This window comes from Eretmochelys imbricata, chromosome 13 (genome assembly GCF_965152235.1).
Source record: "Eretmochelys imbricata isolate rEreImb1 chromosome 13, rEreImb1.hap1, whole genome shotgun sequence".
Taxonomy (NCBI): domain Eukaryota; kingdom Metazoa; phylum Chordata; order Testudines; family Cheloniidae; genus Eretmochelys; species Eretmochelys imbricata.
The window spans coordinates 38217300-38243746 of NC_135584.1; the positions used below are offsets into that span (position 1 = coordinate 38217300).

At 51.5% G+C, this 26447-nt stretch overlaps 1 protein-coding gene across 3 annotated transcripts; it reads right to left on the reverse strand.

Annotated features, from left to right (window-relative positions):
- Nucleotides 1-458: 458 nt before the first annotated feature.
- KHNYN (KH and NYN domain containing) lies at nt 459-21724 on the reverse strand. 3 transcript variants are annotated; one of them, XM_077832330.1, is made up of 9 exons: nt 21695-21724; nt 18614-18658; nt 17743-18007; nt 5616-7189; nt 4185-4315; nt 3783-3879; nt 3059-3166; nt 2610-2711; nt 459-2342 (listed from the first exon to the last, which is right to left on the reverse strand). In XM_077832330.1, the coding sequence occupies exons 3-9, from the start codon at nt 17968-17970 to the stop codon at nt 2021-2023; spliced, it is 2562 nt and encodes an 853-aa protein (XP_077688456.1). In that variant the 5' UTR covers nt 17971-18007; nt 18614-18658; nt 21695-21724; the 3' UTR covers nt 459-2020. The 3 variants fall into 3 exon arrangements, with proteins under 3 accessions (XP_077688456.1, XP_077688457.1, XP_077688455.1); XM_077832331.1 differs by having other exon boundaries at nt 17743-18003; nt 21695-21714; XM_077832329.1 differs by having other exon boundaries at nt 17743-18003; nt 18614-18661; nt 21695-21705.
- Nucleotides 21725-26447: the final 4723 nt, after the last annotated feature.

The following is a 26447-nucleotide window of genomic DNA, read 5'->3' on the forward strand; positions in this document are numbered from 1 at the left end:
CCCCCTCTATTCGACATTGGTGAGGCCTCATCTGGAGTACTGTGTCCAGTTTTGGGCCCCACACTACAAGAAGGATGTGGAGAAATTGGAGAGAGTCCAGCGAAGGGCAACAAAAATGATTAGGGGTCTGGAACACATGACTTATGAGGAGAGGCTGAGGGAACTGGGATTGTTTAGTCTGCAGAAGAGAAGAGTGAGGGGGGATTTGATAGCTGCTTTCAACTACCTGAGAGGTGGTTCCAGAGAGGATGGTTCTAGACTATTCTCTGTGGTAGAAGAGGACAGGACAAGGAGTAATGGTCTCAAGTTGCAGTGGGGAAGGTTTAGGTTGGATATTAGGAAAAACTTTTTCACTAGGAGGATGGTGAAACACTGGAATGCGTTACCTAGGGAGGTGGTAGAATCTCCTTCCTTAGAAGTTTTTAAGGTCAGGCTTGACAAAGCCCTGGCTGGGATGATTTAATTGGGGATTGGTCCTGCTTTGAGCAGGGGGTTGGACTAGATGACCTCCTGAGGTCCCTTCCAACCCTGATATTCTATGATTCTATGACTCATGCTTTAAGGTCCACAACGCACCCATCGCTTGGAGGCACTCGGAACAGATTCTCCTTCGTTGACACCGGAGCCAGGCAGAGGTATATCTAGGGTGTAGGGTGACTTGGAGAAGCATCCATGTGTCGTGGGTTTACAGCACAGACCAGAGGGGAAGGCCAGAGCCATGGACTTCCTGCCGGCCCCTGGAATAGGACATCTCTATACAGCAGCAAGAGGACATTATTGCCAGCATCCTATGATGGCTGGAAGTAGCCTTGTAGAGCTCCTTGGGCTGGCACAGTGGAACGGACTCTGGGTGGGGAAGTGACATGCCCGCTGGGTCTGAGGGGGCAGAAGCCAAGGTGAGAGGAGGAGAAGTGGGGTGGAGAAGAATGGACCCAACCTTGGGCTCCTCCAATCTTTCTTTCCTCGCCGACACCCTCTTCCCCCTTGTCCATCAACTGCAACGAAGGATGAAGAAGACCATGCCTGCTTGCATTCCATCTGCCTGGCTCTGAGCCTCCAGCTTGGCTGGGTTTGGAGGCCGTTGCCTGGTTGTCCTGTGAACTTCAAGCAGCCATTGCCACCACAGACAGTTGGCTTGGAAAAGGACCAGCCAATGCTTCTCCCATGGGTGGCTTCGGTCGTACCTTCCAGGTATAGCGGTCAGTTTTCCAAAATAAATACGCCATGGTCTGTCCCTTCTCCATGACGGTTGATGAGGCAAGTTTGGATGGGTTCTCCCACAGGTGCAGCAATCTCTCTCCCCAGGCCAGAGAAGGGCTGCTGGATGTCTCTCTCTGAGAAGGCACCCTAGATGAGCTATAAATGGTCCTTCAGCATTTGCTGAAGTCCTAACTGTGAGGCACCTGGATCAGATGCCAGGCCCAACTTCAGAGGGATGAGTAGAGAGAGACGTAGTGGGGAACCCACCTGCAACATGTGTGGTCCGCAGAACAGGATAACAACCTACTACTGCTACTAAACAATGAGAGTTACACCTGCAGCTCCATCTGTGATGTTGGCACTTAAGGTTGTGGCTTCAATCCCAGCTGGTGACCCAGCTACTATATAACATGATGGTTCACACAGGATAACAACCTGCTACTGCTACCAGCTAATGGGCTTACTCCTGCAGCTCAGTTGGCTGTGTTCAATGATTATTAGCACTGACAGCTGTGGGTTCAAGCCCTGCTGATAACTTGGGGGGGAGCTTGTTTACATGAGAGGATAACAGCTTCCTACTGCTACCACACAGTGGAGTTACGTGGGGCAAAGTCCATGATTTTGGTCCTGAAGGTCATTGGTTCAGTCCCTTGTTCATGATGCACCATGGGAGGTTGTCACGTAAAGAGCTAGTCCAGGTGGGAGGTTAATAGCTTACTGCTGCTAATGAAGTTCATCTGGGATTTTGGTGGGTGCAATCCCTGCTGGTGGGAGGATGAGGGTAGACCCCAGGAGGTCAGCAATGGCTGACGTGGGCGTCTCAGAAGTTGAGGCTCAGCAGGTTTTCAGAGAGCTTGTTCAGATCCCGGCTACAGGGCTCTCTGTGCAGGACGAAGTCCACCTTCTGGTCCTGACCCGTGAAGATCGTCAAGAGCTCCTGCCGAAGCCGCTCAGTCTCCCGCGGCTTCCGTACCACCTCCGCCTCCTCTCCCTTTTCCTCCTGCGGCTGTCTCCTCTGCCGCCGCTCCCCGGGGGGCTTCCTGTCCCGCAGCTGCAGCACCTCTGTCTGGGAGGCTGGCCGGCTGGGGGCGGGAAAGGGAGCCCCATGCCCCGCGAAGGAGTGGCAAGTGGGAGGCTTCTGCCTGCAGTGAGGAGCATTGAGGCAAAGTTAGCATCAGCTCCCAGCCACCCCCAGCCCCAAGCCTGACCCCCCAGATGGTTGGCAGTGGGACATGGATGCAGTTCCCAAGTCTGACCAGCAGGGCGCAGGCAGGCATTTGGCAGTCAAAAATGCCAGCCTTCAAGGGGAGGAATCAGCATCTCCTTAAAGGGATTTTGGCACATGGGGCATTTCTTCTCAGCTGAAGGAGGTTTGGCTGAGAGGGGTGGTTCCCCACATGACTAGGTACCTGAGGGGTTTCTGCAGGAATTCGTCCAAGGTGGGACCCTCTCGGCCCAGCGGGTCATCTGGAACCATGAAGATGTTCCCCACGAAGGTGAACTGCAGCAGTCTGAGAGGGAAGAAGAAGTTTAGAATCCCATTCGGGATTAGAGCCAGCACCCCATAGAGAGGAAAAGGCCTCGTGTCCCCTTCTCTGTCCCCCTGAGCCGGCTAGTTTCCTGCTCTGGGGCCAGGTTGGAGCTGGAGGGGAAAGGCCTAAGATCCCATTCCCACCCTGCTGAGCTAGCCAGTTCCCCTACCCTGGGCCTGGATCAGACTTGATGCCCCCCTAGAGGGGAAAGGCCCTGTGTCCCATTCCCCACCCCCTGAGCCAGCCAGTCTCTGCCCAGGAGCTGGGTGGGAATCAGCACCCCCTAGAGGGGAAAGGCCCCATGTCCCATTCCCTGGCCCCCTCACCTCTCTTTGATGATTCTGGTCCATTTCTTGGACTCCTGCATGAGGTCCCGGAGCTGGTCATTGGTGACGATGACTCCGTTAGTCTCCTCTGCCAGCCTGAGCATGAACCTAACCCAAAGGGGGCAGAGTGAGACCCCAGCACTCCAGGCCCTGCTCTGGGTTCCAGGACAAGGCTAAGAGCTGGGTCCCAGATGCTGGCTGTACCCAACACTGACCACAAGGTGGCGGCAGCACCACAGGAGTGGAACCATAGTCCCCTATAGGGAAGCAGTGTGATAATGAGGTGATGAGCATAAGGGGGTCCCTGTCTGCCTGCTCTAAGCAGGCTGCAGGTCTGGAGTGAGGGGCACCACGGAGCTGGGGGGTGGATGCCAGAGCTGGGATGGCAGGGATCCCTGGGTAAGGATTGAGAGGCCGCACAGAGCTATTTCATCCCCACCTCTGGAGCTCAGCCTTCAATTAACCCCCAGCTGCAGGGACTTTCTGCTTCACAGCCACCCCCTCGTTCCTCATGTGACCAGATAGGGGTGTAGCAGCCCCTCACAGCTTGGAAAGCCCAGTGGGGGTGGACCTCCGAGGCCTGGCCCCTCAGCTCTCTGCCAGCTGGGCTCAGACAGCACCACATCGGTGGCTCCACTGAGTCCTCTGCTCCTGCAGGGGCAGCGTAGAGTGTGGGAGGGCTCCCCACATCAGGAGGGGGGCGGAGAGGGAGCCCCAGGTTTACCTGTCATCGTAGGATGTGATGCGCTTCCCAGCCACTTGGCGTGAAGGCGTCAGTGACAGCAAGCTCAGGTCCTGCAGCTGGGTCAGGAAATGTCTCTCTGGGGGAGGAGGGGAGATGGAGTCAGCAAGCATGGGGCTGGAGGACAGGGTGGGGCTTTAGGAAGTGGGATCTATGAGGGTGAGCATCAAGCCCTAGGGGGCAGGGTGGTATGGGGTAACAAGAGGCCCCGGGGGGCAAGCTCATGGCAGAGTAGCGAGGGGCCCCAGGGGGCAAGCTCTTGGCAGGGTAGCAAGGGGCCCCAGGGGGCCAGCCTGGTGGGGTGGTGAAGGGCCCCAGGTGGCAGGCCCGGGCAATGTCATGCAGGGCGATAAAGCTCCATCATCACCCCACCTCCCTTCTTACCTTCCACCCTGGCAACCTTCTCCATCCTCCACTGTGGCACGAAGACCGTCACCTCCCGGTGCCCACGGTCCCAGAAATACTGCACAGCCAGAGCGATGCCCCGGCAGGAGAAGAACTGGTGTAAGCCGTGCCTACAGGAGGGACGGAAGGCGATGTTGAGGCATGGAGGTGCTGGCACTCGGTTCCCCTGGCACAGCGTTGGGCAAATAGGGGAAGAGGGGCCAATGCAATAGGACAGTCCTAGAATTCTGAGCTCTACGCCAGGTGCGGGAGAGGAATTGCAAGAACAAGGAGTAATGGTCTCAAGTTGCAGTGGGGAAGGTTTAGGTTGGATATTAGGAAAAACTTTTTCACTAGGAGGATGGTGAAGTACTGGAATGGGTTACCTAGGGAAGTGGTGGAATCTCCTTCCTTAGAGGTTTTTAAGGTCAGGCTTGGCAAAGCCCTGGCTGGGATGATTTCGTTGGGGACTGGTCCTGCTTTGAGCAGGGGTTTGGACTAGATGACCTCCTGAGGTCCCTTCCAACCCTGATATTCCATGATTCTATGAATTGGGGCTGGTTTGGTCCTGAAGCCAAATGATGCCTATGGACTAGTCAAGTATAGGGCCTTAGGAGACCTCAAATCCAGATGAAGCCCCAAGATCAAAGGCTTGATGTTCCGATAGGCTCCAAGACTAGACTAGGCTCCAGAAACCTGAGACTGGATTGTGCATAGGCCTCAAGACTACACTATCCCTCAGGACTTTAAGCTTGTGGTGACCTCAAGACATTCCTGTGGTGACCTCAAGAGTAGACTAGGCCCTAAGGCCTACAGACAAGTCAAGCCTATGGTCTTGGGGCCTAGGTTGGTCTTGAGGGCAGGAAAATCTAACATAGAATCCTGCGGCCTAAATTGATTTTGAGGTCTATGGTCAAGACAAACATAGAGTCTTGAGGCCTACAGGAATGCCAAGTCTAGGATCTTAGTCTGATCTTGGGACCTATGGGGCAGATCAAACATAGAGATCTGGGGCCTGATCTGATCTTGAGGCCTGTAGGAAAGTGAAGCCTAGAGTCTTGGGGCCTGTTTGGGTTTTGAGGCCTAGTGAGGCCTACAGGAAAGTCAAGCCTACAGTCTTGAAGCTTAGCTGCTCTTAAGGCATATTGATGCCTAAAGGTACATCAAGCCTAGATTCTCCAGGCCTACTCTGGTCCTGAGGTCAATGGACAAGTCAACCATAAAATGCTGGGGTCTGGTCTTGAGGCCTACAAGAAAGAAAAGGCCTTGAAGCCTAGTTAAGGTGTATTGAGGCCTGCAGGCAAGTTGCAAGACCTAAGTCAATAGGGTTAAGAGGTATTCAGCTGACCAAGCATCCTGGTTTCTTAGCTGGGCTCACCACGCACCATGCCCTAGGTCTCGGAGCAAGACGCAGCAACACAGGCTACTTACACCATGGCTACATTGCTGCCATCGATAATGACCCTCCTTAGGTTCTTTTTCCCTGGCGTGTTGGCCAAGATGAGCTTGAAGGGTGTCCGGATGGCTTCCTTAAACCGCTGGGCTCCGGTCACCATTGGCACTGGGCCTGCTGGCACTGGGTACACATCCTCAGCTGGCTGGCTCTCCTCGGCAGCCCATGCAGGGGAAGCTACAGGGGTCACATCCATGGGGAAATCAGAGCCTTCTGGGAGGGGAGGTGGGCCACGGACTCCTCTGTGGACAGGAGACCCTCCTTTCCTCCCCGGCTCACAGTGATGTTGACCCTGGGGATACTCCTTGCCATTCGAGAGGGCCGGCTCTCCATCTCTGCAGCTGCCTCTATCCTCCAGCCTAGTTTTAACCCCAGCCTCCTCTTGGTGGTTGGCTTTCTCGTTGAGCCTTCTCAGTAGGCCGGCCAAGGGGGCCCCTGTCCAGATCTCAGCCGGGATCTCGCTGGGTGAGTGGCCACAGTTGGCCGCTGCTGACTTGATGACCTCCAGCAGGTATTCGTGTTCATCTTGGGTCGTCTCTGGGGGCGGAGGAGGAGGAGAAGACGTCTCCCTTGCCCCGGACTCCTGAAAGGGCGCAGGGTCATGCCCCTGCTGGGAGGAGGAGGCCTGTTCCATCTGGACCCTGTCCAGGATTTTTGAGGGGGCTTCCCGCACACCACATTCCAATAGCACCTTCTTCACCACCCGCTCCTCGTAGCCCATGGTCTTGAAGAAGTTCAGCATGATCTTGAACTCCTTCTCCGTCCATGATGATGACAGGGCCCCAGCCGACTGTTCCTCCTCCTCCTCCTGGCTGCTCTCCTCCGGCCCCCTTTCCTCCACTTCTCTCATCCAGTCCTGGGTGCCGGGGAACATCAAGTCTTCTTGAGCCTGCTGGCTGCCGTCCAAACCTGGGATGGGTTTCGATGACCTCTTGTAAAGCACTGGCCTCTCGGAGGCCTCCTCCGCCAGCTTCTCCTGGTCCTGAGGACAGCCTGGGATGCCAGACCTGGAGCCCTGATGCCTGGTCTGGTCTGGAGGTCTAGTGAGGTCAAAGAAGCCCTGGGGCCTAGCCCCACCTGTCGCTTTCGCTTCCCACCACTGCAGCTGGTCCCGATTGATACCTGGTGGCACCCATGCTCTATTTCTTGGTGTCCATTCCCCGACTTCCTCCTGGATGTCCCGCACTAGGCTGAGCAGCTCCTCCTTGAGTGGGGTGGGCAGGATAAGAAGGTCTATGGCATGCTTGTCATCGTGGGACTCCACCAGCTCCCGGAAGGCCTTCTTCACCAGAGCCTCCTGCTCCTCCGGCAGCCGTGGTGCCTTCTGGTATTTCTCCACGAACTCCTGGATGCGGCTCTGGGCCATCACGAAGGCTTCGGCTAGGCCTGAGACCAGCAGGGAGCCGGGGCTGAGCAGGACCAGGTTGGCAGAGGTCCCCTTAGTGAGACAGTCCAGGAAGAGACCTTGAGCTCCCACAAAGACGCACTGCATGTCCTTAGGGTAGCAGACTTTCTCGCTCAACTCCGGGCTGCAGAGCCCCTTGATATACTCCTGGAGGACACAACACAGGGACAGGGTTAGAACGGGCTATTGCGGGACACCGGCTTCCAAGAATGTGTCTTCTGCTGGCTGGAATGAGAACTTCTCACTGTGTATCATGAGCCCTGTACTACTCAGCGCTGGGCTGGGGCTTTATTTGAGGCAAAGATTGTCTGTGCAACACCTTGCACAACAGGGCCCTGATCTCGGTCGGAGTCTGTGGAGCGCCTGGCACAATACAGCCCTGATCTCGGTTGGGGTCTGTGGAGTGCCCAGAACAGTGGGGCCCTGATACATAATTATATGTTTGTATACAAACAAAATCTGCATTTAAATGAATATTTTTTAAGACGCAAAACCCAGCACTCAAAAGTTAGGAAATGCCAGAATAGCAGATGTCTGGGTAATCTTAACTCTGCCCCCTCCCACGCATACATCACCACACAGGTTTTAATTACACGATCACAGGTATCCATCTATCCTCATACAGACCCCCACTCTCTCTCTATCACTGTGTCCAGACAATCTCTACCATCTATCCATCCATGCATCCATACGCTCCCTATCTATCTATCCATCTATCTATCTCCATACACCCCACTAGTTGCCCTTATCACAATTAATAATGGCTACAAAGGGTGTGTGATGATGCCCCTCAACCCCTACCCACAGCCCCCTGCTGTCCGGAACTTAACTTGGCTGCCCCTGGTTGTGTCTAGTTGTACAAGATGGCAGGGTAATCGGGGTACAGTTGTGTAAAAGAGTAATCACAGTGCAAGAAATGTTAGGCAAAAGAGAATTTTGTGTGGTAAAAGGAAAAGGGGAGGAATGATGGGAACACTGAGCCTTGGGGTGGCTCTGGGGGATTAGATTGTTGCTTTGGTGGGTGTGCATGAAAACTCTGTGGGCATGGGGGAGGCAGTTACACCTTGTGTAAAATTAATTTGGCTAATATGATGTTATGGAGGTTAAACTACATGGAAGGAATGTGCATTTTCCCAGGACATGTGCAGTGTATATTGGAGAAGGAGTAAAAGAAATGCAAATAAAACATGGTACTTCATTAAAATCCTAATAGGGCTCCAAAAGGAGCCACAATAGGTTGTGCTTTCTTTTTCAGATCTGTGTGTTTTGGAGCAGGAGATGAAAGTGGAAAGTAATCAGAACTCTAGTGGAAGTGGAATGTTTCCCTTTTAAGACACTCTCTAAACTGCTAACAGCTTTGGATCCAAAAGCAAGCTAGTAAGCCTCTGTGTGTAAATGCAAATTACCTATCTGATGGGCACAAAGGAGCTGCAAATAACGAATACATCTGGTTAGCAAACAAGCTACTAGAAGACTCAGATTATGGCCCTCCAGAAAAGGGAGGTGAAAAAAACAAGTCAAGCCTGAAAGTAAGGGGGACAGGTTAACCTTAAGGGGGGTGTGTGTGTGTGTGTACAGTGCTAAAATCTGAAGCTGTGTCTCAGCTATTACCTGAGAATAAACTTAAAGCTTGGTACAGCAGAGAAACTATTGCAAACTTGGTCTGTTGTACAAGAGGGGAAACTGAGGTACACCATCTCATGAATTTCATAAATGATCAGTGAGTGAGGTAATTCACTAGCCTGACTATAGAACGAAATAAGGACAGCCTGGAGGTAATTCTTCTGTTTTTCCTGCAATTAGCAAGGAAATTTGTAAAAGAAAGTGGTATTATTATTAAGCAATAATCTGTCCCCACCATGGAGGTGGAAGCTGTTTCTTTTGTTTTTCAGACACTCTACAAGCAAGCTGGCGCCAGCGGAAGAATAACCCAGAATACCATGGATCTATGTTTTGTGTTGTTTGTCTGTGGTGTTTGTCTTGTTGCTAGCATTGTTGTGTTTTAATGAACAGAAAATCTCATGACATGGGAGGGGATGGCTTCAAAAGGCTGACCTTGGGGGGGGAGATGTGTATGGGAATGCAAAATGCTCAACTAGGACGCCAGCACCTGTGTAATAGCTACCGTGGTACCTGGAAATGGAATGGCAACTAAGGTGGCCCCCACAAGCCCTATGGAACTAATGAGAAGGGGAGGAGCTCACTGGGAATCAATGGAGGGGCGTGTAAAATAGTGTAAATCAACAGAAGATGTTTGGATGTGCCCCTCTCCTATGACTATGGAGGAGCAGAATCAATGGCCTATGCAAGGGGTGGATAATTGGGTGTACTGTGTATAAGGTGTTTTGCTGGGAATGTACATCTTACTGGGGGCACAATTACACCAGCCCATAACCAAACTACACCCATCTACATGCTGCTATATGGACTTTGGTGCACAAATGGATCTGTGAATCTTATTGCTGTGAATAAGCCAGGGCTTACTGCCTGATTCCATACCAAGTGGTCAAGCTGGTTTGGACAATATCCCATTTCTCTGTGAACATTCAATGGACTTATGATATGGACAAAAGCAAGCAAAACCTGCAGGGGCAGCTTGTTGCAACTGCCAGCAGCTGGACACAAGATCGTGACCCCATCGAAGGAGGAGAGGCAGTGTTTTGGGGGTGTCTCGGATGTTGGACCATACTGCAGTGGTCAGGACTCAGTGTTGCTGTGGATTTTGAATTGTTAACTGTACTTGTGTTACGTTGCATAGGGAGATAACCTATAAGTAATGTAATAAGCCTCCAAACCTTGCAGTGTACTAGACAACCCGGACCCAACCTTCTCAGGCCCACTCTAATGGGAAGTCTGGAACACTAATTGGAATAGGCGTGGTACACCCGTACGAGAGAAGGTGCAGGGCTCTATACTACACAAGGGGCAGTGGGACAAATGGAATATCGACACCTTCCACCTTGATGCCTGGCCCTATCAGGAAATGTGTCGCCATATGTCCTATGCTTTTCCAGGGATACCTGGGCAGGAGGATCCCAAAAGAAAAAAAAGGGGTGGAGTGTTAGGATATAGATATTCAGGCCTGTCTGCAAAGGCCTGTACTTTAAGAATTTAGGTGTATTCTTATCACTTGGCTAGTTCTAGAGGTATAAAAGAAGAATCAAAATCACTGTCTGCCAGTGTAAGGGCCTTCTCTTACTGTGACAGTCTGAGGCCCTGTTCTTAGGCTAAGGCCTTTGGCTAAGCAGCAGAGGCAGCCATAAGCTGGGAAGCGACCGGTCACATCCTCACATTCCAAACTAGTCACATTGAAATAAGGTGCTATTGGGCTGTTAGGCACTATCAGGACAGGATTGTATTCCTATCACCTCCAGAGAAAGGGAAGTGCCTAGAAAATGTAAAAGGAAACTTAGTTTGATAGCATCCTGTCTGGCAAGAACTCACTTATCAATAGCTGGGATGTGAAATCCTCACTTCTGTATTGTCTTGTCATTATAGTTCCCACTTTGCTATTGTTTGTCTGTATAATCTCTGTCTGGTTCTGTGATTGTTCCTGTCTGCTGTATAATTAATTTTGCTGGGTGTAAACTAATTAAGGTGGTGGGATATAATTGGTTACATAATCATGTTACAATATGTTAGGATTGGTTAGTTAAATTTCAGGAAAATGATTGGTTAAGGTATAGCTAAGCAGAACTCAAGTTTTACTATATAATCTGTAGTCAATGAGGAAGTGGGTGGGTGTGGGAGATGGGAACAGGGAATGGGGGTAAGAAAATTGGAATCATGTTTTGCTAAAGGGGGAAATGGGAACAGGGAATGGGAGTAAGGAAGTTGGAATCATGTTCGGCTAAGGGCAGGAATGGGAACAGGGACACAGGTGTAAGGCTCTGTGGTGTCAGAGCTGGGAAGGAGGACACTAAGGAAGGAAACTGGAATCATGCTTGCTGGAAGTTCACCCCAATAAACATCGAATTGTTTGCACCTTTGGACTTCGGGTATTGTTGCTCTCTCTTCATGCGAGAAGGACCAGGGAAGTAAGTGGGTGAAGGAATAAGCCCCCTAACAGCCCCCACCCCCAGCTCTGCAGGTGCCCCTCACTCCTGACCTGCAGCCCCCTGCTAGCCCAGCCCTGGGCTTCCCCAGCTGTGTGTACTTCCTAAACCACTGTGTGCAAGCTGATCAGCACGTGGGCGTGACTGTGGGGAGGGAGGGAGAGAAGATGGTTATTTTGGCTGCAATTTCCCCCCCTGTCGGTTTCACGCCCGCAGCAGCAGAAGAAAAATTCCCTGCCGCTTTGGGTGGAATCGAAAGCAAAATCAGTCAGGGGTGTGTCCTGAAATACAATCACTTCCTAGGGTGCCGGAGAGTTATGGCAGGTCAGCTCCCTGTTGGGCAGGGTTCTCAAACTTTTGTACTGGTGACCACTTTCACACAGGACACCTCTGAGTGCGACCCCCCTTATCAATTAAAAGCACTTTTTCATATATTTAACACCATTATAAATGCTGGATGCAAAGCAGGGTTTGGGGTGGAGGCTGACAGCTCGCGACCCCCATGTAATCACTTCACGACCCCCTGAGGGGTCCCAACCCCCAGTTTGAGACCCCCTGCTGTAGGGGCTCCCACCTTTCAGAACAAACCAGAGAGAGTGACACTGGCAGACCAGGTGCCAGCTCGTGCCAAGGTCCCCAGGCCTCAACTGAACACTGACAAATAGAGGGCGGGCACCCATCTGGCTCCCCTGTGCATTAGTGTTGGTGATAAATTTGCTAGCCTGCCAGGATTGTCCTGGAGTTTCCAGGAATTAAAGATTAATCTTTAGTGAAAGGTTATGTGATGTGATGAAACCTCCAGGAATACGTCCAACCGAAATTGGCAACCCTACCTGGTGAAATCAGTATGAGGGTTCTAGGAATGTATGGAGACTTTAGGGGATGCTTGTGAGCCGCGGCCTGTGTTAATCTCACTTATAACACCAGTATCCCTGTTTGGGAGATCATATCTGCCCTGTAAATCACCAGGACAGGGACATGAATGGCTGTAAAATGCAGGAGAGCAGGGGCGAGACATGAACTAGGGCAAAATGCTGGGCTCCAACAGCAACCTCCTGTCCCGGCGTTGCCAGACAATCGTGGGACGTTAAAGAGACTGCAAGACTTTGCCCTTTGCTCTCCCTGCCTTATGAAGCAAGCCAGTGCCTCCTGTCAGCTGAGTTTCCAGCTCAGAGCAGAAGAGGGGGAAGGGAAGAAAAAGCCCTAAAAAGGAGGAGCTGTATCTTTATGCTGCTTAGACATGGTGGGGTGAGGATTACTAAGCACAAGCAAAAGATCCCCAGTGCTTGGCCTGGGCTAGCCCTGGAGGACATATAGAGCTGGCTTCTTATCGAAATGTCTATTACTTTTTGATACCTAGCCTGGAACTCATTGGTGTGCATGTGTCTACCTGCTTTACCCTTGTTTCCTTTTCCTATGTAATAAAACTGGATATAGTCTATTATAGGATTGACTACAAGGGTTGTCTTTGGCATGAGTTCTAAGATGCGATTGACCTAGGATAAGTGACCAGTTCTTTGCAGCTGGGAGGAAGCTGAATATTGCTGTGATTCTTGGGGTAAGGGACCATCTGTCACAAAGGCAGGCTCCCCGGGTGCTGAGACAGATTGGGGTACCCTAGGGGAACTCTCTGTGACTCCATGCTAAGGGTGTGATCGTGCCTGAGGAGTTCACACTTGAGAATCGGTTGGTGACATCTAAGCACAGAACTCCCAGCCAGTCTGGGCTCTGTGCCTGGTTCCTAAGTTTGCTCTGAGGTTGCTACCACACTCTTGAACCGTTGAAGGACAAAGGGATATAAACACAGGACCAAATCCCCAATGGGCTGTGAATCAGTGTCACTCGACTGGGGATCTGCTCACACCAACTTCAATAGAGCGACGGCTTATTGACCCCAGCTGGGATCTGGCCCCATTGACTCCAATGGACATACGACCCATTGACTCCAGCTGGGATCTGGCCCCATTGACTATGGTGGGGTCCAGACTGCATAAATACTGGTTAAAAATTCATCAATCGATTTCAGAGGCAAGGAATGGTGGGAAGAGGCAGAAACTCAATGTTAGAACAACTGGTGCAGAACCCAGGGAGTGAGTGACAATCTTGAAGATGCAGGGTGTATCGAAATTCACTCAGGGCAGAGACAGGTGTGGGGAGGTTTAGATGATATGAGTTAGCTACCAAATGTAAACACAGAGAGAAGCAAAGTCATGAGGTTGAACTACACACGGGATGTTGGTGGAGCTACACCCAGAGTTGTCATACACACAAGATGGTGTGAAACCTACTCACAAGGTGTTGGGACACACACACACACACTGGGGACGGGGGTGTTAAATTCCTTAGGGACTGAATCCCTTTGGAATTGTAACACACCCGCATGCAAGGTTGTGATACAAGGGGGGTGGGGGCTGTATGTATATTAAACCCCTTTAGTGTTATCTCACACTCACGGTTGTGATACATCCCACACACACACACATCGTGCTGTGTTCTGCACCCCTGCTGGTTTGTGATCAGTATCGACGGCCATGGTTGGTTAGTATCCACATGTGATATATTTACACAGGCGGGGTTGGGACACATGCACACGCACGGTGAGTGTGTTACGGTTATACGCACACTCACTGGTTGCTACTGTACACAGTCTGAAGGTGGATTTATGTTTCTGCACAAAAGCCAGAAAAGGTTGGCCATTTTACAAAGAGCTTAGAAATAGTGGAGAGGAGTTTTGGCTGGACAGATAGATGGATGGATGGACAGGGTGTGTGGAAGGGTGGGTGGATGGATGGGTGGAGCACCATGGATGGATGGACAGAGTAGGTGGAGGGCCGTGGATGGATGGATGGACAGGGTTTGTGGAAGGGTGGGTGGAGGGCCATGGATGGATGGATGGATGGATGGACAGGGTGGGTGGGTGGAGGGCCATGGATGGATGGATGGGTGGATGGATGGACAGGGTGGGTGAATGGGTGGGTGGAGGGCCGTGGATGGATGGATGCATGGACAGGGTGGAGGGTTGTGGATGGATGGATGGATGGATGGATGGATGGATGGATAGGGTGGAGGGCTGTGGAAGGATGGATGGATGGATGGATAGATGGATGGACAGGGTGGGTGGATGGGTAGGTGGAGGGCTGTGGATAGATGGATGGATGAATGGATGGACAGGGTGGAGGGCTGTGGATGGATGGATGGATAGATGGATGGACAGGGTGGGTGGATGGGTAGGTGGAGGGCCGTGGATGGATAGATGGATGGATGGATGGATGGAGACAGTGGAGGGCTGTGGATGGATGGATGGATAGATGGATGGAGACAGTGGAGGGCCGTGGATGGATGGATGGATAGATGGATGGATAGATGGATGGACTGGGTGGGTGGAGGGCCGTGGATGGATGGATTGATGGATGGACAGGGTGGAGGGCCGTGGATGGATGGATGGATGGACGGATGGATGGGTGGATGGATGGACCCGGTGCAGGGCCATGGATGGATGGATAGATGGATGGACCCAGTGGGTGGGTGGAGGGCCATGGATGGATGGACAGGGTGGAGGGCCGTGGATGGATGGATGGGCGGATAGATTGATGGACGGGGGGGTGGATGGAAGGGTGGAGGGATGGATAGATGGATGAAGGGGTGAATGAAAGGTGGACGGATGGAGAGGTGTATGGGGGATAGAAAAATATATATCTAGCTAGAAGGGTGTGTATGGTGATAGATAATTAGAGGAGGGATAGAGGGCATGGGCAATGGGGGTGTGGGAGGATGTGTGTGTGTGTTGGGAGCATGGGGAAGTGTCTGAGGATGGGTGTGCGTTTATGGGGATGGGGAGATGGGGGTGTATGTCGGGGGTTGGGGGAATGGATGAGGGTGTCAGGGGATGGGTAAGTGTTTCGGGGGATGTGAGACAGGAGCATGGGGGAATGGAGGCATGAGGGGGTTGAGGAGATGGATGGAGGTCTGCGGGGGTGTGAGGGGATGGGGAGGTGTGGGGGGGGTGGATTAGGAGTGGAGGACAAGGGGTGTATTGGGGGATGGGAGTGTGGGGATATCAGGTGTCATAAATATAAAGGGAAGCATAAACACCTTTAAAATCCCTCCTGGCCAGAGGAAAAACCCTTTCACCTGTAAAGGGTTAAGAAGCTAGGATAACCTCGCTGGCACCTGACCACAATGACCAATGAGGAGACAAGATACTTTCAAAGCTGAAGGTGGGGAGAAACAAAGGGTCTGGGTCTGTCTGTGTGATGCTTTTGCCAGGGACAGAACAGGAATGGAGTCTTAGAACTTAGTAAGTAATCTAGCTAGAGATGTGTTAGATTATGATTTCTTTAAATGGCTGAGAAAATTTTGCTCTGCTCTAACCGGATACCTATGTTCTCTGATAGTGATTGTCAGCCTACAGAAAAATCCTTAAAAAAAAAAACCTAACACCTTTGTCTCCAGGTAAACAGACAGAAAACCCCTCTAGTTGCTCTTAGGTAAAAAAAAAAAAAAAAAAAAAAAAAACCTTCCAGTCTCTGAAGACTAGTGAATTTCCCTGCAGAAGATTAACTACCCTGCCTTTAAGTAGAGAAAACTCCAGCTCACCAAAGACAATCCCCTGTTGTCTCTGCTCTGGCCCCCAAGCAGAGACAAAAAAACCTCTAACTGCTTTCAGCTGAAAACCTGCTTTCCAGCAGCCCAAAGGGAAAAAAAAATATTTCCTTTTCAAATCTGTGCTTCTGATTCAAAAAATCTCAAATTGATCTCAAAATGATTTCAAGGTAATCCCACCACTTTGCCACCATGTCAAGGTTCCTTCCCCACTCTGAACTCTAGGGTACAGATGTGGGGACCTGCATGAAAAACCCCTTAAGCTTATTCTTACCAGCTTAGGTTAAAACTTCCCCAAGATACAAACTATTTTACCTTTTGCCCTTGGACTTTATCGCTGCCACCACCAAGCATCTAATAAATATATAACCGGGAAAGAGCCCGCTTGGAAACATCTTTCTCCCCAAAATCCTCCCAAATCTAACACCCCCTTTCCTGGGGAAGGTTTGATAAAAATCCTCACCAATTTGCACAGGTGACCACAGACCCAAACCCTTGGATCTTAAGAACAAGGAAAAAGCAATCCGGTTCTTAAGAAGAATTTTAATGGAAGAAAAAGTAAAAGAATCACCTCTGTAAAATCAGGATGGTGAATACTTTACAAGGTAATTAGATTCAAAACACAGAGAATCCCTCTAGGCAAAATCTTAAGTTACAAAAAGACACAAAAACAGGAATATCAATTCCATTCAGCACAGCTATTTTCTCAGCCATTTAAAGAAATCATAATCTAACGCATCTCTAGCTAGATTACTTACTAAGTTCTCAGACTCTATTCCTGTTCTGTCCCTGGCAAAAGCATCACCCAGACAGACCCAAACCCTTTGTCCCCCCCCCAGCTTTGAAAGTATCTTTAGTCTCTAAGGTGCCACAAGTACTCCTTTTCTTTTTGTCTCCTCATTGGTCATTGTGGTCAGGTGCCAGTGAGGTTATCCTAGCTTCTTAACGCTTTACAGGTGAAAGGGTTTTTCCTCTGGCCAGGAGGGATTTTAAAGGGGTTTACCCTTCCCTTTATATTTATGACAGCGGGCGTGGGGGGAGATGGACGTATGTCGGGGGATGGGAGTGTGGGGGTGGCAGGGGTGGGGGGCTGTCGGGGGATTGGGGATGGGAGTGTGGGGGTGGAGGAAGATGGGGGGTGTCGGGGGATGGGGAGATGGGGGTGTGTCTGGGGATGGGAGTGGGGGGTGGCGGGCGTGGGGGTATGTCGGGGGACGTGGGGGTGGGGGGAGATGGGGGATGGGAGTCGGGGGTGGGGGAGATGGGGGTGTGTGAGAGGGGATGGCGGACAGGAGAGTGGGGGTAGTGGGCATCGGGGGTATGTCGGGGGACGTGGGGGGAGATGGGGGTGTGTCTGGGGATGGGGGATAGGAGTGGGGGGTGGGGGAGATGTGGGTGTGTGAGGGGGGATGGCGGATGGGAGAGTGGGAGTAGTGGGCATCGGGGGTATGTCGGGGGACGTGGGGTGAGGGGAGATGGGGGACGGGAGTGTGGGGGTAGTGGGCATGCGGGGAGATGGGGATATGTTGGGGGATGTGGGGGTGGGGGGAGATGGGTCTGGAATAAGGGATGGGGGACGGGAGTGTGGGGGTAGCGGGCATGCGGGGAGATGGGGGTATGTCAGGGGATGTGGGGGTGGGGGGAGATGGGGCTGGAATGGGGGATGGGGGACGGGAGTGTGGGGTAGCAGGCATCAGGGGTATGTCGGGGGACGTGGGGTGGGGGGAGATGGGGCTGGAATGGGGGATGGGGGACGGGAGTGTGGGGGTAGCGAGCATGCGGGGAGATGGGGGTATGTCGGGGGACATGGGGGTGGGGGGAGATGGGGCTGGAATGGGGGATGGGGGACAGGAGTGTGGGGGTAGCAAGCATGCGGGGAGATGGGGGTATGTCGGTGGACGTGGGGGTGGGGGGAGATGGGGCTGGAATGGGGGACGGGAGTGTGGGGGTAGCGGGCACGCAAGGAGATGGAGGTATGTCGGGGGACAGGGGCATGGGGAGAGGCGGGGGTGTGTCGGGGAGAACCCAGCAGCCCCCCGTTACCTTTGCTCTCTGCAGGTCCTGCTGGGGGCCCTGCAGCTGCAGCCAGCTCTGCCTGGCGCTCATGGGGGCGCAGGGGGGGGCCTGCCTGGCATCCAGCACCCCCAGCACGTTGAGCTCCACGCCAAAGAGCCGCTCGATGCGGGGCCACTGCTCTGTGACAGCTGCCTGGGCCTCCTCGGGGACTGCGAACTCGTCCAGCGCCCCCGTCGCCGCGGCGCCCATCTCCATGGTGCCGCCTGGCGCCACGGCGCCCACCTCGGCCTGCCTGGGCCACAGGGGGGAGGGGTTAATTACGGGTCATCGTTAATTCACGGGGGTGCGGGTGGTGGGCAATGCGGGCGCTGGGCAGGCAGGGGAGGGGTGAGAGGCAGGTGAAGAGACTTGGCTGGCCGGGGGCGGAGGGGGGGGCTTAGATTTTGCATTGGGGACGCAGGCTACCCCCTAGTCTTGCAGTGCCTCCCCATAATGCCCCAAGAGGGCTCCCACAATGCACTGGGAGAAGCTTGGCACAGCGCAAAGGATCGTGGGAAACAGGGACACAGACTCTGGCTCCCACAGTGCACTGGGCTAAGGCAAGCGCCGACCGCTGGGCTCTCTCCGCCATGACGATGTACCCCCGCTGAGCTACCGCCCAGCTTGTCTGAATACCAAAGAGCGCCAGACCCGAGCATCACAACCAACTCTTCCCAGACAGGAAGGGGAATAAACTCTGGATCAAGCTCTAAACCAGCCCAGGGACTCCAGTATAAACGCTCTGATCTTCGTTTCATGCTCCGGATGGTTCCCAGCTCACCCAGATCAGCCATTCTGGGAGCCAGCTAAAGGCGTGGGTTTAACCCGGGTCAGAATCACTGTGCACGCGTGTTCCTACCTGAGTTTCAAACGTTTCTGTAGTGCTGGCTTGGGTCTTTGGGCGCTGCTAACAAAGATATATATAATAATTAATAGATGAGATATTACACGTTAATAATACTGCAAGATAACACTAAATTATGAATTCCAAATTATACATAATTGATCATAAATACCCAATAATCATAATAGTTAACATACAGTATGTAACGATGAATTATAAATAGTAACTAATGAATTGTAAATAATCAGTGATAATCACAATAATTAATCTACAGCACATAATACCAATGAATTACAAATAATATATAGGTTTCAGAGTAGCAGCCGTGTTCGTCTATATTCGCAAAAAGAAAAGGAGGACTCGTGGCACCTTAGAGACTAACCAATTTATTTGAGCATAAGCTTTCGTGAGCTACAGCTCACTTCATCGGATGCATTCTGTGGAAAATACAGTGGGGAGATTTATATACATAGAGAACATGAAACAATGGGCGTTACCATACACACTGTAAGGAGAGTGATCACTTAAGGTGAGCTATTACCAGCAGGAGAGCGCGGGGGGGGGGGGGGGGGGAACTTTTGTAGTGATAATCAAGGTGGGCCATTTCCAGCAGTTGACAAGAACATCTGAGGGACAGTGGGCGGTGGAGGGGGGGAAATAAACATGGGGAAATAGTTTTACTTTGTGTAATGACCCATCCACTCCCAGTCTCTATTCAAGCCTAAATTAATTGTGTCCAGTTTGCAAATGAATTCCAATTCAGCAGTCTCTCCTTGGAGTCTGTTTCTGAAGTTTTTTTGTTGAAGAATTGCAACTTTTAGGTCGAAAGAGATTGAAGTGTTCTCCGACTGGTTTTTGAATGTTATAATTCTTGACGTCTGATTTGTGTCCATTTATTCTTTTACGTAGAGACTGTCCAGTTTGACCAATGTACATGGCAGAGGGACATTGCTGGCACATGATGGCATATATCACATTGGTAGATGTGCAGGTGAACGAGCCTCTGATAGTGTGGCTGATGTGATTAGGCCCTATGATGGTATCCCCTGAATAGATATGTGGACACAGTTGGCAACGGGCTTTGTTGCAAGGATAGGTTCCTGGGTTAGTGGTTCTGTTGTGTGGTGTGTGGTTGCCGGTGAGTATTTGCTTCAGGTTGTGGGGCTGTCTGTAAGCAAGGACTGGCCTATCTCCCAAGATCTGTGAGAGTGATGGGTCGTCTTCAGGATAGGTTGTAGATCCTTGATGAGGCGCTGGAGAGGTTTTAGTTGGGGGCTGAAGGTGAGGGCTAGTGGCGTTCTGTTCCTTTGTTTGTTGGGCCTGTCCTGTAGTAGGTGACTTCTGGGTACTCTTCTGGCTCTGTCAATCTGTTTCTTCACTTCAGCAGGTGAGTATTGTAGTTGTAAGAGTGTAAGGGGACACCATCATAGGGCCTAATCAAATCAGCCACACTATCAGAGGCTTGTTCACCTGCACATCTACCAATGTGATAGATGCCATCATGTGCCAGCAATGCCCCTCTGCCATGTACATTGGTCAAACTGGACAGTCTCTACGTAAAAGAATAAATGGATATAAATCAGACGTCAAGAATTATAACATTCAAAAACCAGTTGGAGAACACTTCAATCTCTTTGGTCACTCGATTACGGACCTAAAAGTTGCAATTCTTCAACAAAAAAACTTCAAAAACAGACTCCAAGGAGAGACTGCTGAATTGGAATTCATTTGCAAATTGGACACAATTAATTTAGGCTTGAATAGAGACTGGGAGTGGATGGGTCATTACACAAAGTAAAACTATTTCCCCATGTTTATTTCCCCCCTCCACCCCACACTGTTCCTCAGATGTTCTTGTCAACTGCTGGAAATGGCCCACCTTGATTATCACTACAAAAGGTTCCCCCCCCCCGCCCCCGCCCGCTCTCCTGCTGGTAATAGCTCACCTTAACTGATCACTCTCCTTACAGTGTGTATGGTAACGCCCATTGTTTCATGGTCTCTATGTATATAAATCTCCCCACTGTATTTTCCACAGAATGCATCCGATGAAGTGAGCTGTAGCTCACGAAAGCTTATGCTCAAATAAATTTGTTAGTCTCTAAGGTGCCACAAGTCCTCCTTTTCTTTTTGCAAATAATATATAATAAATCTAAAATAAATAATAATCATATTAATATACAATGCATTATAGAGAGTAATTAATGAACTACAAAATATATGCTCATTCTTAATCAATAATTAATATACAATACACAATAACGATGCATTAGAAATAGTAATTAATGACATAAATAATTGCTCATAATAAACACATTATAATATTCACAATAAATATACAGTCCATAATAATGTTGAATTAGAAATGGTAACTAATGATATATAACCAGTCTGACTAAATAAATGGAATAATCACAATGATTAAATTATTATACAAGGCATAATAGCAATTATAAATAGCTACTAGTGAATTATAAATAAGATAATATGGCTCATAATGAATGATACCAAGGCGCATGAAGGGGGTACAAGTTTGGTGTGTGACCCGTAATCCCTGGCTCTTCCAAGAGGGTCAGGATTGTCTTCCCCATTGTACAGATGGGAAAATGTAGTCACCCAAGGAGAAGGGATTTGCCCAAGGTGAGCCAGCAGGCCCGTAGCAGAACCAGGAATAGAACCCAGGAGTCCTGGTTCCCAGCGCTCTATCCCCTAGACCCCACTCCCCTCCCCGCGCCAGGGACAGAACCCAGGAGTCCTGACTCCCAGCCCCCTCCCCCCATTCTACCCCCTAGATTCCACTTCCCTCCCAGACCTGGGGATAGAGCCCAGGGGTCCTGCCTCCTGTCCCCATCCCCATCTCCATCCGCTCCCCCCCACTCCCCTCCCCGCGCCAGGGACAGAACCCAGGAGTCCTGACTCCCAGCCCCCTCCCCCCATTCTACCCCCTAGACTCCACTTCCCTCCCAGAGGCGCGGATAGAGCCCAGGAGTCCTGCCTCCCATCCCCCCATCCGCTCCCCCCCACTCCCCTCCCGGAGCCGCGGATAGAACCCAGGAGTCCTGACTCCCAGACCCCCCGCCCCAGGATCGCACTCACCAGAGCCCGGGTCCGGGCTGCCCCGAGCAGGCTGCGGGCGACGCAGCCAGGCGGAAGCGCTGACGGCGGCTCCACCCCGCGGGGCCCCGAGCGGGCGGGGGAGGCTCCAGCTGCTGCGAAGTTTCACTTCCCCCGGCCCTTGTGTCTGCCGGCCTCTGCCCCCGACCTGCCCCCGCCCGGTTTCCCCCTCCACTTGCCCTGCCCCTGCCCCTGCTCCCGCCCGGTGCCCCCCTCCACCGGCCCCTGCCCCTGCTCCCGCCCGGTGCCCCCTCCACCGGCCCCTGCCCCTGCCCGTGCTCCCGCCCGGTGCCCCCCTCCACCAGCCCCTGCTCCCGCCCGGTGCCCCCCTCCACCAGCCCCTGCCTCTGCCCAGTGCCATGTGCCCACCTCCACCAGCCTCTGCCCTGCCTGGTGCCCCCCTCGGCCAGCCTCTGCCCCTGCCTGGTGCCCTTCTCTCCGCCAGCCTCTGCCCCTGCCCAGTGCCATGAGCCCCCCCTCCAACCGGCCTCCGCCCTGCCTGGTGCCAGGCGCCCCCCCTCCAACCGGCCTCCGCCCTGCCAAGTGCCATGAGCCCCCCTTTGTCTACTTCTGCCCTGCCTGGTGCCCTGTGCCCCCTCCACTGGCCTCTGCACCCTGGCCCCATGGCTAGCTGTGCCCATACAGCCTCTGCCTGCCTGTTCATCCATCCACAAACCCATCCCTCCATCCATCCCCCTAGCTCTCCATCCATATGCTCCTTTATCCTTTCATCCATCCACCCTGCTATCCATCCATCCACCGCTTTATCTGTCCATCCATCCACCCTTATGTATCTATCCATCCACCCGCCCACCCCCATCTATCCATCCCCAAGCCCTCTATCTCTCTATCCCATCCATCCATCCATCCACCGCTTTATCTGTCCATCCATCCACCCTTTATGTATCTATCCATCCATCCGTCCCGTCTATCCATCCCCAAGCCCTCTATCTCTCTATCCCATCCATCCACCGCTTTATCTGTCCATCCATCCACCCTTTATGTATCTATCCATCCATCCCCAAGCCCTCTATCTCTCTATCCCATCCATCCATCCATCCATCCATCCATCGCTTTATCTGTCCATCCATCCACCCTTATGTATCTATCCATCCATCCGCCCGCCCCCATCTATCCATCCCCAAGCCCTCTATCTCTCTATCCCATCCATCCATCCATCCATCCATCCATCCACCGCTTTATCTGTCCATCCATCCACCCTTATGTATCTATCCATCCATCCCCAAGCCCTCTATCTCTCTATCCCATCCATCCATCCATCCACCGCTTTATCTGTCCATCCATCCACCCTTTATGTATCTATCCATCCATCCGTCCCCGTCTATCCATCCCCAAGCCCTCTATCTCTCCATCCATCCATCCACCGCTTTATCTGTCCATCCATCCCCCCTTTATGTATCTATCCATCCATCCGCCCCCCTGTCTATCCATCCCCAAGCCCTCTATCTCTCTTTCCATCCATCCATCTCCACAAACACCCATCCATCTGCCCCAGTTTCTGTCTGTCCCATGCAGCCCATCTATCTGGCCCCACACACCCTCTCTGGCTGTCACTGCTCTCCCCACCCCCCTAGAGGCCCCCTCCCGCCACTGCCCGGCCCAGCTGGGAAATTCCAGGTTGTGACACGGGGCGAGGCAGGGGCGGGGACCGGCTCTGGCCGGGGAAGTGGGTTTGTGCGGCTGGCTCTTTGTATGAATGGGAGGAAAGTCTGAGGCTTCCAGCCTCCCCCCTGCCAGGTGTGGCTGACTCATATCTTCTGAGCCCCTCCGCAGAGATCAGGCCCCCCGTTGTGCCCGGTGCTGCACAGACCCCAACTGAGATCAGCCCCCTCCCCGGCACGTTGTGCCCGGTGCTGCACGGACACAGTCCCTGTCCCGAAGAGCTCAAAGTCTGAACAGACACAGGGTGAAAGGGGAAACTGAGATAGAGAGGGGACAGGACTTACCCCAGGTCTCATAGCAATTCCGTGGCAGAGCTGTGTGCTGAGACCCAATCACCTGTCCTATGCACCTGATCCAGCCAGTGGCTTCCAGCTTCCTGAGGGCGGGGCCAGGCTATGAACTTCCATTCATCCCTCCCCCAGCCCTGCCTTCTCTTAACCCTTTGTGAACTGCCCCAAAGGGGCCGTAGTGAGATGGACACGTTTCTACTGTCGGGCTTTGTAGACTATCTGCAAGGAAGTGTTCACCCACCCACTGAAATGCAGCCAGCTCTGGGGTGGGGCAGCTGGGGAACAGCTCATTAAATCTCACTCTCCTCCCAGAGGTGGCATGGAACCCAGGAGTCCTGACTCCCAGACTTGCTGCTCTAATACTAAACTCCACTCCTCTCCAGAGCTGGGGAAAGAATCCAAGAGTCCTGGCTCCTGACCCTGCTGCTCTAACCGCTAGACCCAATTCCTTTCCCAGAGCTGGGGATAGAACCAGGAGTCCAGACCCTCAGTCCAGTCCTCTACCTACCACACCTCACTGCTAATCCCTTTAGTTTCCTCTTTCATTCCCAATTCTTACCCTTAAAAAAAAAATCCACACAAAATCATATAACTGGGGGGGGGGGGGCGGTGCAATACCAAACAACACTTTGTTAATGTGCAAAGTTCCTTTATTCACAGCTGACAAATTGCTGACATTTCTCCGGTGAATTTGGAAGTTAAAGGCCCATATGCAGGTTTCAGGTAGCGGGAAACCATAAAGGTGCTTATATTCATGGATTTAAAGGGACCATTAAATCAGCTAGTGCAGACCTCAGATAACCCAGTTATCCAATACTTAGCCAGTCACTTGTATGAATCACGTTAGTATCTGAATGTCCCACAGTTTGGGTTACATCCTGTTAGAAGTATGCCTAGAATATGTGGCTAATAATAATTAGTTCCTCTCGGTCCTCAAGGGCAGAAAAGCTATTCCCCTCTGATCCCCGCAAAATAGGCTAGTTCTGAACCCCTGCTGGAAACTAGAGACCATAAGAAAACAACCATTAGCCTTGTGACACCTCAGCCCAGCTAAAGTTGAAAGACTGTCCTGGAAGAGCAGGATGGCTGAATCTAGGAAAAATATCCCATGGATAATCTGTTTGCTCCCTCCGTTATCTTTCACCCCCAATTAGGAGCTGTGCGTTGGTCTGCATCAGATCAAAGGGTACGAAAGGAAAGATATTAGAACTAGCCAAAAGCCCCACTATGTTTCGGGGAACTATAATGGATTGTGTTTGCTTTCAGAAGGACTTTTGCACCCTAGACATAAGAGGGTTCGTTGGGTGGCGAGAAGGAAAAAGAACTGAAATCAACGAAGCATCAACAGACAATGCTTAAAAGAGGGGGGAGGGATCCCAACTCATAGCTGGGGTGAATACAGGGAAATACGGTCACTGAAATGAAAACAACTTAAAAACCCTCTAAGGAAAGAATCGAAGATACTTGTTGGACACCATCACCATCTACTGGACGTAGATGGAAGCAGCAGAAGGAATCAGCTAAAGGCTGAGAGAGGGAGAGACAAGGTGGGTGAGTTGATACCTTTTTTGGACCAGCTTCTGTCGATGAGGGAGACAAGCTTTCGAGCTCCACAGAGCTGGTGCAGAAGCTGAAACTTCTCTTTCATCAAAAGAAGTTGGTCCAATAAAAGGCGTTATCTGACCCACCTCGTCTTTCACATGTCCTGGGACCAAACATGACCTGTTCTGTTCATTCCCTCTGAAGCACCTGGCTTTGGCCACTGTTGGAAGAAAGGATACCAGGCTAGACAGACCACTGGTCTGATCCAGTGTGGCCATTCTTATGTTCTTATCTACACTGCAAACAACCAAAGTCTGATGGTTATGAAGCAAGTGTCCAGTAGAAATCAGAAGCCGGTTGGTTTCCAATGGCCCTTAAATCAGGATGTATAAAATTGAGGATGCCCTGTGGGATCCCAGAGATAGCTCACCCTCCATTGGTCCTACTCACCCTTCCTCTAAGGTTATAGGGCTTCAGCAGAAGAATCCACAAAGGCAGCTGCAGAAGTGCTACCAACATTTAGGCCAGCCATGTGGAAAGACGCCCTCTACTGTAGAGTTCAAAGGGCTGAGAAGGCGCAATGAGATTTCATTTCAGAGATTGAGTTCCTCTTGTTGTGGCCTTTAAAAACCGGCACCTGCAAATTCCCTGATGAGCCCAGCCTCTTCCTGCTGACAGACCCAAGAATTGGTTGTTTAGATTTTTACCAGTGATATGTAGATAAACCTTTACAAAGCCAAGTCAATTGGCCAGAGGAAACTTAATAATATCAAGCAATTGCTTTTGATCACTTAAATTAGTCCCTTTCCAACCCAGCCTTTCCAAGAGCAGGGATTCCAAGCCAGATGGGACCAATGTGATCACAAAGCCTGAACACAGGCCAAAAACTGACCCCCAAAACACCCCTTTTGAACTAGAGCAGAGCTTTGAAAAATTCCTCAAAGTCCCTTAAGAGAAGAGTCACTGTACTCCTGGGAGGATGATAAACATAGCAGAAATACTATAGAATTGACGACTGATGATGAGAAGTAAATGTTGGAAGAAATCTTATGGATAAGTCTATAACAGCTGGGCCCAATGCTAGTCTGTTTCACTTGATTGCACGTGTATTTTGCGTTCAGTCCCTACTGGGTATCTGACCGAGATTTCTAAATCTAAGGGATTTACCATGACCTTGGTGAATTAATAAGCGTGTTGATTGGTTAAGAATAAGCAAGTAC

Excerpts from the sequence above, each read along its gene's own strand:
- KHNYN (XM_077832330.1), bottom strand. The coding sequence starts at position 17,970 with ATGGAGATGGGCGCCGCGGCGACGGGGGCGCTGGACGAGTTCGCAGTC. Across the intron at positions 7,190-17,742 it reads AGGACCTGCAGAGAGCAAAG|GAGTATATCAAGGGGCTCTG; the intron begins GTAACGGGGGGC and ends TGTGTCCTCCAG. Across the intron at positions 3,880-4,184 it reads GAAGGTTGCCAGGGTGGAAG|AGAGACATTTCCTGACCCAG; the intron begins GTAAGAAGGGAG and ends CTCCTCCCCCAG.